Source organism: Nyctereutes procyonoides, unplaced genomic scaffold (genome assembly GCF_905146905.1).
Source record: "Nyctereutes procyonoides isolate TBG_1078 unplaced genomic scaffold, NYPRO_anot_genome, whole genome shotgun sequence".
NCBI classification, from domain to species: Eukaryota; Metazoa; Chordata; class Mammalia; order Carnivora; family Canidae; genus Nyctereutes; species Nyctereutes procyonoides.
The window spans coordinates 7,741,856-7,759,240 of NW_026575032.1; the positions used below are offsets into that span (position 1 = coordinate 7,741,856).

The 17,385-nt window shown below is 36.0% G+C and overlaps 1 protein-coding gene across 3 annotated transcripts in view; it reads right to left on the minus strand.

The window, feature by feature from the left end:
• SCLT1 (sodium channel and clathrin linker 1) overlaps positions 1–17,385 on the minus strand; it is a 188,564-nt gene that overhangs the window by 95,742 nt on the left and 75,437 nt on the right. For 2 of the 3 annotated variants that reach the window (XM_055317107.1, XM_055317109.1), the window contains exon 11: positions 13,380–13,471. The exons of the other annotated variant lie outside the window; for it this stretch is intronic. In XM_055317107.1, coding sequence (XP_055173082.1) covers positions 13,380–13,471 — 92 coding nt within the window. The remainder of the gene's footprint in view (positions 1–13,379; positions 13,472–17,385) is intronic. 3 annotated transcript variants of the gene reach the window in all.

A 17,385-nucleotide genomic window follows, 5' to 3' on the forward strand; every position in this document is an offset into this window, starting at 1 on the left:
ACTTGTTTTTGGCCACTCCGCACTGAGCAAAATGACTAGAAGGAAAACCTCACCTCAAAAGAAAGAATCAGAAACAGCCCTCTCTCCCACAGAGCTACAAAATCTGGATTACAATTCAATGTCAGAAAGCCAATTCAGAAGCACTATTATACAGCTACTGGTGGCTCTAGAAAAAAGCATTAAGGACTCACGAGACTTCATGACTGCAGAATTTAGATCCAATCAGGCAGAAATTAAAAATCAACTGAATGAGATGCAATCCAAACTAGAAGTCCTAACGACGAGGGTTAACGAGGTGGAAGAATGAGTGAGTGACATAGAAGACAAGTTAATGGCAAAGAGGGAAACTGAGGAAAAAAGAGATAAACAATTAAAGAACCATGAAGACAGATTAAGGGAAATAAATGACACTCTAAGGAAGAAAAACCTACGTTTAATTGGGGTTCCCGAGGGCGCCGAAAGGGCCAGAGGGCCAGAATATGTATTTGAACAAATCCTAGCTGAAAACTTTCCCAATCTGGGAAGGGAAACAGGCATTCAGATCCAGGAAATAGAGAGATCCCCCCCTAAAATCAATAAAAACCGTTCAACACCTCGACATCTAATAGTGAAGCTTGCAAATTCCAAAGATAAAGAGAAGATCCTTAAAGCAGCAAGAGACAAGAAGTCCCTGACTTTTATGGGGAGGAATATTAGGGTAACAGCAGACCTCTCCACAGAGACCTGGCAGGCCAGAAAGGGCTGGCAGGATATATTCAGGGTCCTAAATGAGAAGAACATGCAACCAAGAATACTTTATCCAGCAAGGCTCTCATTCAAAATGGAAGGAGAGATAAAGAGCTTCCAAGACAGGCAGGAACTGAAAGAATATGTGACCTCCAAACCAGCTCTGCAAGAAATTTTAAGGGGGACTCTTAAAACTCCCCTTTAAGAAGAAGTTCAGTGGAACAATCCACAAAAACAAGGACTAAATAGATATCATGATGACACTAAACTCATATCTGTCAATAGTAACTCTGAACGTGAATGGGCTTAATGACCCCATCAAAAGGCGCAGGGTTTCAGACTGGATAAAAAAGCAGGACCCATCTATTTGCTGTCTACAAGAGACTCATTTTAGACAGAAGGACACCTACAACCTGAAAATAAAAGGTTGGAGAACCATTTACCATTCAAATGGTTCTCAAAAGAAAGCAGGGGTAGCCATCCTTATATCAGATAAACTAAAATTCACTCCGAAGACAGTAGTGAGAGACGAAGAGGGACACTATATCATACTTAAAGGATCTATCCAACAAGAGGACTTAACAATCCTCAATATATATGCCCCGAATGTGGGAGCTGCCAAATACTTAAACGAATTATTAACCAAAGTAAAGAAATACTTAGATAATAATACACTTATACTTGGTGACTTCAATCTAGCTCTCTCTACCCTTGATAGGTCTTCTAAACACAACATCTCCAAAGAAACGAGAGCTTTAAATGATACACTGGACCAGATAGATTTCACAGATATCTACAGAACTTTACATCCAAACTCAACTGAATACACATTCTTCTCAAGTGCACATGGAACTTTTTCCAGAATAGACCACATACTGGGTCACAAATCGGGTCTGAACCGATACCAAAAGATTGGGATCGTCCCCTGCATATTCTCAGAACATAACGCCTTGAAATTAGAACTCAATCACAAGAAGAAGTTTGGAAGGACCTCAAACACGTGGAGGTTAAGGACCATCCTGCTAAAAGATAAAAGGGTCAACCAGGAAATTAAGGAAGAATTAAAAAGATTCATGGAAACTAATGAGAATGAAGATACAACTGTTCAAAATCTTTGGGATGCAGCAAAAGCAGTCCTGAGGGGGAAATACATCGCAATACAAGCATCCATTCAAAAACTGGAAAGAACTCAAATACAAAAGCTAACCTTACACATAAAGGAGCTAGAGAAGAAGCAGCAAATCGACCCGACGCCCAGCAGAAGAAGAGAGTTAATTAAAATTCGAGCAGAACTCAACGAAATTGAGACCAGAAGAACTGTGGAACAGATCAATAGAACCAGGAGTTGGTTCTTTGAAAGAATTAATAAGATAGATAAACCATTAGCCAACCTTATCAAAAAGAAGAGAGAGAAGACTCAAATTAATAAAATCATGAATGAGAAAGGAGAGATCACTACCAACACCAAGGAAATACAAACGATTTTAAAAACATATTATGAACAGCTCTACGCCAATAAATTAGGCAATCTAGAAGAAATGGACGCATTCCTGGAAAGCCACAAACTACCAAAACTGGAGCAGGAAGAAATAGAAAACCTGAACAGGCCAATAACCAGGGAGGAAATTGAAGCAGTCATCAAAAACCTCCCAAGACACAAGAGTCCAGGGCCAGATGGCTTCCCAGGGGAATTCTATCAAACGTTTAAAGAAGAAATCATACCTATTCTACTAAAGCTGTTTGGAAAGATAGAAAGAGATGGAGTACTTCCAAACTCATTCTATGAGGCCAGCATCACCTTAATTCCAAAACCAGACAAAGACCCCACCAAAAAGGAGAATTACAGACCAATATCCCTGATGAACATGGATGCAAAAATTCTCAACAAGATACTAGCCAATAGGATCCAACAACACATTAAGAAAATTATTCACCATGACCAAGTAGGATTTATCCCCGGGATGCAAGGCTGGTTCAACACTCGTAAAACAATCAATGTGATTCATCATATCAGCAAGAGAAAAACCAAGAACCATATGATCCTCTCATTAGATGCAGAGAAAGCATTTGACAAAATACAGCATCCATTCCTGATCAAAACTCTTCAGAGTGTAGGGATAGAGGGAACTTTCCTCGATATCTTAAAAGCCATCTACGAAAAGCCCACAGCAAATATCATTCTCAATGGGGAAGCACTGGGAGCCTTTCCCCTAAGATCAGGAACCAGACAGGGATGTCCACTCTCACCACTGCTATTCAACATAGTATTGGAAGTCCTAGCCTCAGCAATCGGACAACAAAAAGACATTAAAGGCATTCAAATTGGCAAAGAAGAAGTCAAACTCTCCCTCTTCGCCGATGACATGATACTCTACATAGAAAACCCAAAAGCCTCCACCCCAAGATTGCTAGAACTCATACAGCAATTTGGTAGCGTGGCAGGATACAAAATCAATGCCCAGAAATCAATGGCATTCCTATACACTAACAATGAGACTGAAGAAAGAGAAATTAAGGAGTCAATCCCATTTACAATTGCACCCAAAAGCATATAATACCTAGGAATAAACCTAACCAAAGAGGTAAAGGATCTATACCCTAAAAACTATAGAACACTTCTGAAAGAAATTGAGGAAGACACAAAGAGATGGAAAAATATTCCATGCTCATGGATTGGCAGAATTAATATTGTGAAAATGTCAATGCTACCCAGGGCAATTTACACGTTCAATGCAATCCCTATCAAAATACCATGGACTTTTTTCAGAGACTTAGAACAAATTATTTTAAGATTTGTGTGGAATCAGAAAAGACCCCGAATAGCCAGGGGAATTTTAAAAAAGAAAACCATAGCTGGGGGCATCACAATGCCAGATTTCAGGTTGTACTACAAAGCTGGGGTCATCAAGACAGTGTGGTCCTGGCACAAAAACAGACACATAGACCAATGGAACAGAATAGAGAATCCAGAAATGGACCCTGAACTTTATGGTCAACTAATATTCGACAAAGGAGGAAAGACGATCCACTGGAAGAAAGACAGTCTCTTCAATAAATGGTGCTGGGAAAATTGGTCATCCACATGCAGAAGAATGAAACTAGACCACTCTCTTGCACCATACACAAAGATAAACTCAAAATGGATGAAAGATTTAAATGTGAGACAAGATTCCATCAAAATCCTAGAGGAGAACACAGGCAACACCCTTTTTGAACTTGGCCACAGTAACTTCTTGCAAGATACATCCACGAAAACAAAAGAAACAAAAGCAAAAATGAACTATTGGGACTTCATCAAGATAAGAAGCTTTTGCACAGCAAAGGATACAGTCAACAAAACTCAAAGACAACCTACAGAATGGGAGAAGATATTTGCAAATAACATATCAGATAAAGGGCTAGTTTCCAAAATCTATAAAGAACTTATTAAACTCAGCACCAAAGAAACAAACAATCCAATCATGAAATGGGCAAAAGACATGAAGAGAAATCTCACAGAGGAAGACATAGACATGGCCAACATGCACATGAGAAAATGCTCTGCATCACTTGCCATCAGGGAAATACAAATCAAAACCACAATGAGATACCACCTCACACCAGTGAGAATGGGGAAAATTAATAAGGCAGGAAACAACAAATGTTGGAGAGGATGCGGAGAAAAGGGAACCCTCTTACACTGTTGGTGGGAATGTGAACTGGTGCAGCCACTCTGGAAAACTGTGTGGAGGTTCCTCAAAGAATTAAAAATAGACCTGCCCTACGACCCAGCAATTGCACTGTTAGGGATTTACCCCGAAGATTCAGATGCAATGAAACGCCGGGGCACCTGCACCCCGATGTTTCTAGCAGCCATGTCCACAATAGCCAAACTGTGGAAGGAGCCTCGGTGCCCATCGAAAGATGAATGGATAAAGAAGATGTGGTTTATGTATACAATGGAATATTACTCAGCCATTAGAAACAACAAATACCCACCATTTGCTTCAACGTGGATGGAACTGGAGGGTATTATGCTGAGTGAAGTAAGTCAATCGGAGAAGGACAAACAGTGTATGTTCTCACTCATTTGGGGAATATGAATAATAGTGAAGGGGAATATAAGGGAAGGGAGAAGAAATGTGTGGGAGATATCAGAAAGGGACACAGAACATAAAGACTTCTAACTCTGGGAAATGAACTAGGGGTGGTGGAAGGGGAGGAGGGCGGGGGGTGGGGGTGAATGGGTGACGGGCACGGAGGGGGACACTTGACGGGATGAGCACTGGGTGTTATTCTGTATGTTGGTAAATTGAACACCAATAAAAATTAATTTATAAAAATAAAAAAAAAATAGAGGGAAGTCCAATTTAACTTTCTTTCAGATTGATGGTCAGGTGTATAAATACCATTAGTAACTGATGAACTGAAATAATCCTTTTACCATACCTAAAATATGCAAATATAATGACTTAATTATAGATTATCATGTTTCATTGATCTATTTGTCTATTCTGTACCCAAATCATATCAATTTGATTATGGCTTTATTTATTTTCCTGAATGATTATGGCTTTATAACAGGTTCTGATATATTCTGGTAAGACAACTCTTCCATTTCACACTTTTCTTTGTTATTTTCAGGCCTTTCTTTTTTCTTTTCTTTCTAGATTCTACTTATTTATTCATGAGAGACACACACAGAGAGAGGCAGAGACACAGGCAGAGAGAGAAGCAGGCTCCATGCAGGGACCCGATGTGGGACTCGATCCCGGGACTCCAGGATCATGCTCTGGGCCAAAGGCAGGTGTTTAACTGCTGAGCCACCCAGGGGGCCCCAGGCATTTCTTTTTTCTAAGTGGATGGCAAGGGAAACATTCTCTATCACCTCCCCATTCCCACTACCTACACAGAAGAATGAGGAGGAAACTTCCCTTCTCCAGCACACCTCATACTCTCCCAGGTTTGGGAAATGAGAGAACTCAGCCTACCTTTTACGTCTCTACTTTTAAAACATTTTTGTTTTGGTATATCTGCTTCATTCTTAGTGAAGTTAAGGTCTACTACCATTTAGTCAGGGTTTTTGGTTGCCAGTAGTAGAAACCAACTCTATGCAAAAAAGGGTTTATTAAAAAGGTTACTGGTAAGTTCACAGACTTACGGGGAAAGCTGGAAAATCAAGTTTGAATCTTTGTAGCAAGGAACATGCACAAAACTTCACCACAGAATTAGATGATGCTCTCATGAAGAAGTATAATCTGGGGAATTCTCCAAATATGCAAGGGAGATGAAATGCTGATGGCCCAAAATAATGACCATAACTATATCTTTATCAAAATCATCCCTTTCATCAAATTTCCTAGCTTTTGCATCACATATTTAGCTATCCCATTACTTGTAGTTAGGTTTATTAATGTTATATCTTTTTCAAAAACAGTGCCATTTTTCATTACATAAGGTCCTTCCTTCTTTATTGTTACTCTTTTTTAACATGAAATCATACCTTGTATAATATTAAGACTGTCACTCCTCCTTTCTGTTTATACTTGCTAATGCGTTCCATTAAAATCTTTAAATTTATAGCTGATTCTCTTCATCTTCCTTTCCTTGAGATCTTTGTTCTAGTTCATTTACTCTTTGTCCTAGGTGTTTTCCAATATAACATGTTACTGGGCCTTAGTTTCTTTTCTTTTTTAAAAAATTAATTTATTTTGAGAGAGAGAAAAATGGAGAGAGCCCAAGGCAGGGAGGGGCAGAGAAAGAAGCTCAAGGAGACTCTCACTGAGCACAGAGCCTGACGAAGGCTTGTTCTCACAGCCCTGAGATCATGACCTGAGCCAAAATCAAGAGGTAGGCGCTAGACTAAGCCACCCAGGGGCCCCCTTTGATTTTTAATTAAAATATGTAAGTCTCTGCCTTTTAATGGAATTTAGTCCTCTCATATTTTAATGTGGTAATTTTTATATATGACATTATTCATTCTATCATACTTCAGTTAAAGCATTTGTGGGGGAAAACAAAGCAGTTCCTACTTCTCCCAAAGAGGCATAGGAGATACAGCAGTTTACTAACATTAGTTTACCAGCTGTTTTTATCATGGCCTCTTTGGGGCCAGGCAGAGCAGGTAATTCATGAAGGGCATGTACCAACTTCATCTCTCAAGAGCAAGCTTTGCTTAGCGACTGTGTGAACTCCAATCCTCAGTCAAGACTCCCTGCTACTCACATTCAGGCTTCACACCCACCCATGTCAGAAAAAGCTTTGCAACTAAAAGTTTCACATGCATTCAACAGTCTAGCAGCCCCACAACCACTTAGTTCTGAAAAGTCAGACTGGTGTTAGGAGTTGGGTGGAGTTACAGTAAAGTAGATTCAGATTATCAGCTTCATAATTTCTAGATATCCACAATTTTATAACATAAAAGGCATATTATTACCACTATTCTTTTTTTTTTTTTTAAGATTTTATTTATTTGTTCATGAGAGACACAGAGAGAGAGAGAGGCAAAGACACAGACAGAGGGAGAGGCAGGTTCCATGCAGGGAGCCCGATGTGGGACTTGATCCTGGTACCCAGAAAAAGAGGTCTTCAGGATGATCACACCCTGAGCCAAAGGCAGATGCTCAACTGCTGAGACACCCAGATATCCCATATTACTACTATTCTTATTCTCATAAAGGCGCTTCTTCACGCTCTATAGCCAAATCTTGTAAGAATCCTGCCAACCTGCTAAAATTGGGTCAAGTTCCCTCTTTGTATCATTATTATGACAACAATAAAGATAACAGCAAAAACTTACAACATTCTTTGTGCTAGGTACTTTATGTTAAGGAAAACATAATCTGCAGTATCTTCAACAATGCTATGAGTTAGATTATATCATTAACCTATAAGGCAGGGTATAAGTTTCTATTATTGAACAGTGAGATTTGTTTTATAGATGGAGAAACAGAAGTACAGAGAGGGTAGTAAGCAACATGTTCAAAGTTATTTATCCAGTTACTGGTGAAGCCAGAGTTTGAACTCAGTCTGGGTCCAGAGTCACGTTCCTAATGAATATACTATACTGCCAAACACAAACTTCCACTTAAATGATACAGATACAACCCACAGATCTATAGAACTAAAACTACACAGCAAGGGGCTGTCATTTCAAGTAAAGTTGGGAGTAAGAAGGTATACTAAACCCCAGGGTATTGAATGTAAGTTTGAATATTGAACATCATTACTCCCAGACTCTCTTCAACTTTAGAATATACTCAGACTTGTGCACTTCTACTTCAAGCCACAGCAGAAGACTGATGAACCCTACCCTGGGGAAACTGGCCCAAGAAAGATTCTGATATATTGGAACTGCCCAAGGAAAAAGCCAACTTACTGCCTAAACATAATATAGTAAAGTCTGCCTGGCCATAATCCACTTGTGCACACTTAGCTTCCTATCTGCTTTTGGTTTCTTGTTCTTTTTTTAAACTGAGATATATCGGACATATAACATTTTATCAGTTTCAAGTGTACAACATAATGATTTGGTATTTGCATACAATGTAAAATGGTCACTACAATAAATGTAATTAATATAGATCACCATATACAGCTATAATTTTCCTAATGATGACAACTTTTAAGATCTATTCTCTTAGTAACTTTCAAATATACAGTACAGTATTATTAACTATAGTCACAATTTTATACATCACATCCTACAACTTATGTCTTTTGTAACTGGAAATTCATAACTTTTCACCACCTTCACCTATTTCATTTCCCCTTCCTCCACCCCAACTACCTGTCTGTTCTCTAGGAGTTTGGTTTTTAAGGATATGGAATGATTCACAAATTTGCCTGTGGGCCATGCTAATTTTCTCTATATTCTAATATTTAGCATATGTGCTACTGAAGCAGGTACTTTGTTGTCTTACTCTTAAATATCAACGGACAGGGGGATGTGGGTGGGGCAGTGGTTGAGCGCCTACCTTTGGCTCAAGGTGTGATCCCAGGATCGAGTCCCGTACCTGGCTCAAAATGGGGAGATTGCTTCTCCTTCTGCCTATGTCTTTCTATATATCTCTCATGAATAAAAATAAATCTTAAAAAATAATCAACAGAAACGATCACCAGTCATTTGAAGAAGGATGGGCAAATAGAAAAAAAAAAAAAAAAGGAATCCAGAGATAGAGACAATGACAGCAGAAGAAAATGATAAAATATATATTTAATATACTGAACTAAGATATAACATCTATTAAATAAGAACAAGCTACTACAGAAAAAGAAACAGAATAAGAAATAGCTCTTTAAAATAAAAGTAGCTTTTAGGTACTAATTTTATTTTATAAAATATTCAATAGATGCTTAGTTAAAAGAAAATTTAAGGAAACTTCCAAGAAAGGAGAAAATAAATGAAGGAATGAAAAACAAGAGAAAAGATAGGGAAATTAGGGAATCAATCTATAAAGTCCAATATCTAATTTTAAGTTCAAGAAAAAAGAACAGAAAAAATATGAAAAAAAAAAAAAAAAACCAAAACTATTGGAACACCTGAGTGGCTCAGTGGTTGAGCATCTGCCTTTGGCTCAGGGTGTGATCCCGCAGTCCTGGGATTGAGTCCCACATTGGGCTCCCTACATGGAGCCCGCTTCTCCCTCTGACTATGTCTCTGCCTCTGTGTCTCTCGTGAATAAATAAATAAAAATTAAAAAAAAATAAAATTCAAAAATCTATAAAAAATTCCTTGAACTGAAGGACATGAATTTCTAGAATGTCCCCAGTAGGATGAATGGAAAAGGATTCTCACTGCATGTACACACTGAGATTTTAGAACACTGATGGTGATGGTGGTGGGTGGCTGATCCTAAAAGTCTCCAGAGGGTAAAGAGGATTCACACATAAAATATTGTGATTTTGAATGACATAGTAGTTCTTTCCTATAGTTAGAGGGTAGACAATATAAGGAAAATATCAACATTCTAAGGACAAATGATTTAAAACCTTGGATTTCCAACCTATGATTTATTACTCAACAGAACTACCATACACCTTTGAAAGTAGGATAAAGATATTTTAAAATAAGCAGTGTCTTAAAAAATGTGTCCCATATAGCCTCAGCTGATGGAGAAGGGTATCCATTAAAATTAGGGAGTCGGGGATCCCTGGGTGGCGCAGCGGTTTGGCGCCTGCCTTTGGCCCAGGGCGCGATCCTGGAGACCCGGGATCGAATCCCACATCGGGCTCCCAGTGCATGGAGCCTGCTTCTCCCTCTGCCTGTGTCTCTGCCTCTCTCTTTCTCTCTCTGTGACTTTCATAAATAAATAAATTAAAAAAAAAAAGACATTAACATAAAATTAGGGAGTCAACAAAGAAAGCAGTAGCCATGGGGATGAAAAAGACCCAGGCTCCAATACAGAATAGCAAGGAAATCCCAGGACCACAGCAAACTAGTCTTTTACATTAGTCCTAGTGAATGGTTTGAAGAAGGGGATGGAAATCCACCAATGGATTTCTTCAAGAAAACGATGTAATTACAATGACCTCGTATGGTTGACCAGATTGAAGGCATTTTAGAGCTTTGATAATTTAGTTATGAATTAGTATGAAGTACATAGAAAACTTGCTATGTGAAGAAATTATAGTTTATAAGAACCTGTTGTTCATTATAATCCTTGTGGTACTATGACTTTGAAACAATGCTTATATATTTTCCTTTGATAAAAATCAAAGTAAAAATGAATAAAGTCAATTAAGCTAATTTATAACTATTTAACATATGAAAACTACCTTACAAAACTGATACAATAATGAAATAATTTGGCCAATAGCAATATTAAAAATATTCAGGCTACCTTGCAAACATTTCATAATAAATCAAGGAGCTGTAACTGTGGAAAAAGACTCAAGACTTTTATTCTTTACAACAATGAAAACTGTTGTTATTCTTTGTGACAGTTTATTATAGATCTTCCTTCTACCTTGTTTTTTCATTAAGATTAAAACAAAATCCAAAACCATTTTTTACCATTGAAAATCATTATCATTTGTTAAGTCTTATAAATAGACTAGTTTTAAAATAATAAACTTGGTGCTGGGTCCCCTACATATAGTCTTACCTCACTTAAAACTAAAGAAACTACACCTGAGAGAGGTTGGTTAACTTATCTAAGATACACAGACAGAATGTACTAGAACCAGAAATCAAAGCAATTCTGCCTCTAAATCTCAAAATCTTTCTACTCCAACAATTTATATTCCTGTCCCCCAGATAACCTCACCTTTAGAATATCATCAAATTAATCTTCATACAATATTAATTTCATCACGTAGTCTGGGATAAAGAATTTGTAATACATCACACAAAACCCAAATTTGACTTATTTTATTTCCAAGGCCCTCCATATTTTATCCAATCACATTCACCCATTTCTAATGTATGGCCTACAACTCCACTTAAAATCAAGATATTTCAACATCTTTAATTAAAGATGTATTATGTATTTATGTGTTCTATTTATGTATTCTATTATGCTTAGGAGTAGGGACAGCAAACAAAAAGCAGAACAATGATTAGAATGAAATTTACTTTTCACCAGTCATCTAAATGAAGATTTCTTAGTCCTATATCTTTTAAAAGAAACACCAAATTTAAAAATATGAAGAGGTAGTTTAAGCCAATTCTACTCATTTAACTTCTGCCTTAACTAGCTGAACCAGCAAAATCTTTCCCAGAGACAACAGTCATTCTCTGGAGGTAATTCCCAGGGTCTATAAATCATCTAAAAAGGGGGAGAAGGGGAATCCTTTCTTTGAAAGACAGAAGGAAATGACTTATGCTTCTTAGGTGTTTATGGCATTTGAAAGGATCACAAATAATAATTTAAAAAATAATAATTTTTAATAATGGCAATATCAAGCATTCATTGAGGCCAAAATATGTCTGATTTTATGGAACAGAGAGGACCATTAAAAACAAAACTTTTCCAAAATAAAATGGAATTCTGGCAGTTCCATCAGAAAGGATACACTTACACCTAAAAACACAAATTATATAAAAATATATAAAAATACAAGAGATTTTTTTAAACTTTAAAGTATATAACCTTTTCTTATCATAATAGTAACAATATTAGTTTAATAGCTCTAAAAGGCAGCCAATGTAAAACTTCCTTTTCAGAGGCGGCTAGCTGCATACTAGACTACTACTATTTCTTCTTTTTTTTTAAAAAAAAAGATTTTATTTATTTATTCATGAAAGACACAGAGAGGCAGAGACACAGGCAGAGGAAGAAGCAGGCTCCCTGCAGGGGACCTGATGGGGGACTGGATCCCAGAACTCCAGGATCATGACCTGAGCCAAAGGCAGATGCTCAAGCACTGAGCCATCCAGGTGTCCCTGGATTTTTAAAAAAATACCCTTAGATTGTGCAGTGATCTCTTCTTAGAGAGCTATTTGGTTAGGTTATATTATAGCTTCATACTGAAAGCAAAAAAAATTAAAACAACAACAAAAAACTCCAAACTTTCAACACTGAAAAGACAAAGCACTGTTGATTGATTCTTTATATTTCAATACTATCAGAATCAAAAGGAATGAAAATTCACTATTCAGAGTTTACTGTTTTAAGTCTCTAGCATTTATTTTCATAGCATAGAAAAGCTACTAGGATAATGGAAATGACAAGCTACACCCAGACTTTTTTCTCTAAGGTTAACACAAAGAAGTTCAGGAAAGCAGTAGTACAGTCAAATCAATCAGCTGCTGAAAAGTTAAGAAAAATGAAAAAACAAAACCTTAAGACCCCAGCACTTAAAAATTACAACTCTTTTCATCAGAATCTCAAGTTAGTAGTTAAAATCAATTAGTTCTCAACCTGCCATGAGGAAAGAAATTATTTTTATTAATACTTTGAAGAACAAGAAACAGAGTCAAACATCTTGTTTTCTGGTCAATAAATTAGCCATGGATTTGTGAGTAGAACTGAGAGCTCAATTTTTAATGTGCTCAGATCAGCAGACTATTTCTGAGTGTAAAAGATTCTAATCATACAGAGTAGAATTTCCAGCTGTCAATCATAAAATGAATTTATGGTCTATGGCCACTGTATCTTTGATTACAAATGACAGTTTTTAAGTCTTTTATGGGAACATTCAACAAGGACTAGGAAACAACAAAAACAAAAGATTTTTGAGTGCACATTTACATTAAAATAGCAATTAAAGACAACCTACAGAATATATTTAAAAAGTAGTCCAGACCTTCAAAGATAACTGAAAATTATTCCTTCAAAAGACTCCAAAGAAAAGACCTTTAATGGTTTCTTGAGTATTTTTTTCTCTTGTGTACCTACTTAGTAAGATAGTTTTTCTGCAGAATTTTTACCCCTTTGTTTTTCTGCTGTAAGATGGAAAGAACATTTTTGATTTGGGGATTGACTACACTTGATTATGCCTGCTTTGGGGAAAAGGTAAAGACAGAAATTATCTTTGAATATATGTTCAAAATACTGATATACTGTGATTTTTTAAATAAATAATGTCAAATAAATCATATTCTAAACCTATGATTATACTTTGTTTAGCAGTTACAAAATACATATTTTAGAAAATACCATCAACTGAAACTCCAATGTGGAATATCTTTTCAAGCTTATAGAGAAAGCTAGATGTACTTAACAATTTACCTTGTTTCTAATTGTTTTATACTAGATTGTAACTGCTGTGAACGCCTATCTGATGCTTCTTCTCTTCCTTGGGCAGACAACATCTCTTCCTCCTAGAAAATAAAGAAACTGGAAGCTTGAGTATGTGAAAATAGAATACATCATTATACAGCATATAAAGAAAAGAACTTACTCTATAAAGTTTTCATACTTCTGGGATTTAATATGTAAGTTTAAAGAACGGATACCAATACAGCATTATCTAATTAAGTCCTTAAAACTAGATCTAATATCTAAGTGTGAGAGCTGTCCCTGAAATATGTTTCACTAAAAAAAAATTCTATAGCATAGTATTTACGGTATGAATTTTACATTAAAAAAATTTAAACATATATGTGTATACATACATACAGAAAAAAGGTCTTTAAGCTATAAACAATCTGTTAACAGTGATTATTTCCTAGGAATTTGACTGCAAGGTAATCTTGCATATCTCTATTATATATTTTGTATATATATTGTGCTTTTCTTTCATTTTTCTATATTATTTGCATTTTTGTGAATAGCATGCACCTCTTTTATAACTAGTAAAATAGTAAAGTTAAATTTTTAAACAGTTAAAAAGGAAAATAAATAACCATTAACAGTTTGGAAATAAATCATGCATATACTAAAAAAGGGGGAAGAGAATGTCACTATCAATTTTGTATTAGAAAAACAATAGTCGAAAGTCACTGCATATAAATTTCTACCAATATTGCAAACCATTTGTTATAGTGCGAATCTAATAAAACACAGCAGGGATTTGTATACAGATAATCTGCCTTAAGAATATGCTCTTTTAACTTGGTTATACAGCATCCTATTATAATCATAGGATATTTCTTCTCTGACATATCAATGCTTTCAAATAAATAGGTTTGTTTTTTTTAATCTTTGATTTGTATCACCTTTAGAAAAAATCCTGTTTATCCTTTCTTGCTTTCTGTTGTGTTAAAATATTTTTACATGCCATTTTAATTCTATTGACTTTTAGTTATATCTCTTTGCATTATTTTTAGTAATGGCTCTAGAGATTATAACATGCATCTTTAACTCATCTCAATTTCAATTTATTCAGAATTAATATTTAGTTCAGAGAAAACACTGGAACCTTGCAGCATTGTATTTATCTCCATGCACCATCCCAGTCTTTAGTGCCATTGTTATATTACATCTGTATGCCTTATAAATCCACCACCTAGGTAGACATCACTGAACTCTAACTCTGAAACTAATAGTATACTGTATGTTAATTAACTGAATTAAAAAAAAAAAGAAAGAAAAAAATCCATCACATACACTGCTCAGTTCTGCTTTAAAGCAGTCATATCTTTTAAGGTATTAATTAGAGAAAATATATGTACAAAAATTATTTCATATTTACAATTATTATTGCTCTTAATTTCTTCCTATATCCAAGTCACCATCTGGTGTTCTTTCCTTTTTAACATAAAGAATTTCCTTTGGCATTCTTTGAAGAGCTCTGCTAGTGACAAATTCAGTTTTAATTATCTGAAAATGTCTTTATTTTGCCTTCATTTTTGAAGTACAGTTTCAATGGACATAGAATTCTTAGTAACCTTTTTTCCCTTCAGCATTTCAGATATATTAATCCAATGTTTTCTGCCTCCATGCTTCTTATAAGAAGTCAGCCATTACTCACTGTTCTTGTTCATGCCATTTTCCTGTTGCTGCTTTCAAGTTTTCACTTAATAACTGTCTGCAGTACCGATATGATGTGTAGAAGTAATTTTCTTTGTTTATCCTACCTGTTTTTGGAAGTTTTCAGCCATTATTTCTTCAAACATCTTTTCTGTCCTTTTCTCTTCTGCAATTCCAATTATGTTTCTGTTGGCTTGCTTTGTATTTTCTCACAGATCTCTGAGGTCTTGTTCATTTTTCTTCCATCTTTTAAACTCTGTTTTTTGGCTAGGAAAATTTCTGTTGATTTGTCTTCAAGTTCATTGCTTCTTTCTTCTGCTTTTTCCAATCTATTCTTGAGCCCAACTAATTAAATTTTTATTTTGGTTGCTATACTTTCCAACTCCAGAATTTCTATTTTTAAAATTATTTTCTATTTCTCAGCTAAAATTCTCTATCTGTTCCATCACTGAAACATTATTTTACTCTAATTTAAATATAATTTTAATTTCTTGAACACATTTTTAAAAAAATTTTAAAATAATTTTTAATAAGATTTTATTTGTTTATTTGAGAGAAGGAGGGAAATAGTGAGAGAAAACACAAGCGGGGTGGGAGAGGGAGAGGGAAAAACAGGCTCTCTGCTCAAGGAGCTTGATCCCAGGATGCCAGGATCATGATCTGAGCCACCCAGGTGCCCAATTCCTTGAACATATTTATAACCGCTTATTTGAAGCCTTTGCCTGCTAAATTAAAGAACTAGGTCTGCTGAGAGTAAATTTCTATGGACTGCTTCCCTCACCTCAGGCCCATCAGTCACACTTTCCTGTCTAGGAAGTTTTGGTTAAAAAAATAGATAATATAGATAATGCACTGCAGTTACTTGGGATTCTGTTTTGTTCCTGAGGATTACTGGCTTTCGGTTTAAGGAGGCAATCATTTTGCCTTGATTCAAACTCCAGAATGTTTCCTCCATAGTATGCAGCAGCTGCCATCTGTAATCAGTTCTTATTTCTTTCCACAGTTGCTTTTTTAGCCAGGCTTACTGAAAGTTCTCCTGTGCCTATATACTTTGACGACTGGTCAAGTTTGGGCAGGGGTAGGGCTCCTCCTCTTTGTGATTTTGTCGCTTTTGGAAATTTCCCTGTAATTTCAAGCTGCTTGGCCTGCTTTGGGCCCTGCCCTCTGATACTTCAAACATTAAGGCTTCAGCTTTATGTTGCTTGAATAGCACACATTTCAGGAATGCACTCAATTATAAAAAGCAGCAAACTCAAATATATAGTTCCATAAAGCTCTATCTTTCAACAATAGATTTCATTTAGGTCTCTGCCTACTTTTTCACTGACCTCCCTCTCCCATTCTCATATGCATACTTTGGCTGTCAGCCACGGATTTGGTCAGAGTTTCTTCTCAGAATTCAGGTTTCTCTCAGGTTTTTGTCATTGTTGTTATTGCTCTCTTGCTACCAATATTTTTTCTTTAAATTTTCAACTGCTTTTCTCACCTTAAATTTGATCTTGGCCAAGTAAGCCCATCTAAAGCTTTGTTTTCTGAAGGCACAGCTATGGGGGTTGGCGAGAATGCCCAGGTCAGAAATAAAAAACTTAAAATTCATACCTCTATCAGTATCCTTCTGTGTTTGGGTGTGTTCTAGTATTTTAAAGAATGTATCCAAGTTTTATAACTGTTATCTATGGGAAGTTTTACATAAGCCTTTCACAAATCTACCATTATTAGAAATCTATAATCAACTTTCACAGAATAGGAAATAAGGCTTAGAAAAGTTATACAGCTAGTAAGTACCACAGCTAGAATTTTTTGATAATTTGATCCATCTAAATCTAAAACCCTGGGCAGCCTGGTGGCTCAGTGGTTTAGTGTCGTCTTCAGCCCAGGGTGTGATCCTGGAGACCTGGGATCAAGTCCCACATCCGGCTCCCTGCATGGAGCCTGCTTCTCCCTCTGCCTGTGTCTCTGCCTCTCTCGTGAATGAATAAATAACATCTTAAAAAAAAAAAATCTAAAACCCTAACCTTTCCTTGACATCTGCCTCAAATGGACCCTGACACATAAAAAAAGTCTCTTATGTCAATAAGTATTTACACAAATAACACAAAATGTAGTATTAAATGCTTCTTTTCATCTAGTGTATTACTAATTAATCAAACTCAATCATGCATTAATATGTCTTTTAGTAATTATGTGTTTAGGAATGATTACAATGTTTTACTGACTCAGGATAAAGTAAGTTGAAATAAAATTATTTCCAAAATTATTCTATATGTTGGCAAATCAACTCCAATAAAAAAAATATACAATCCCCCCAAAAAAAAACTCCAAA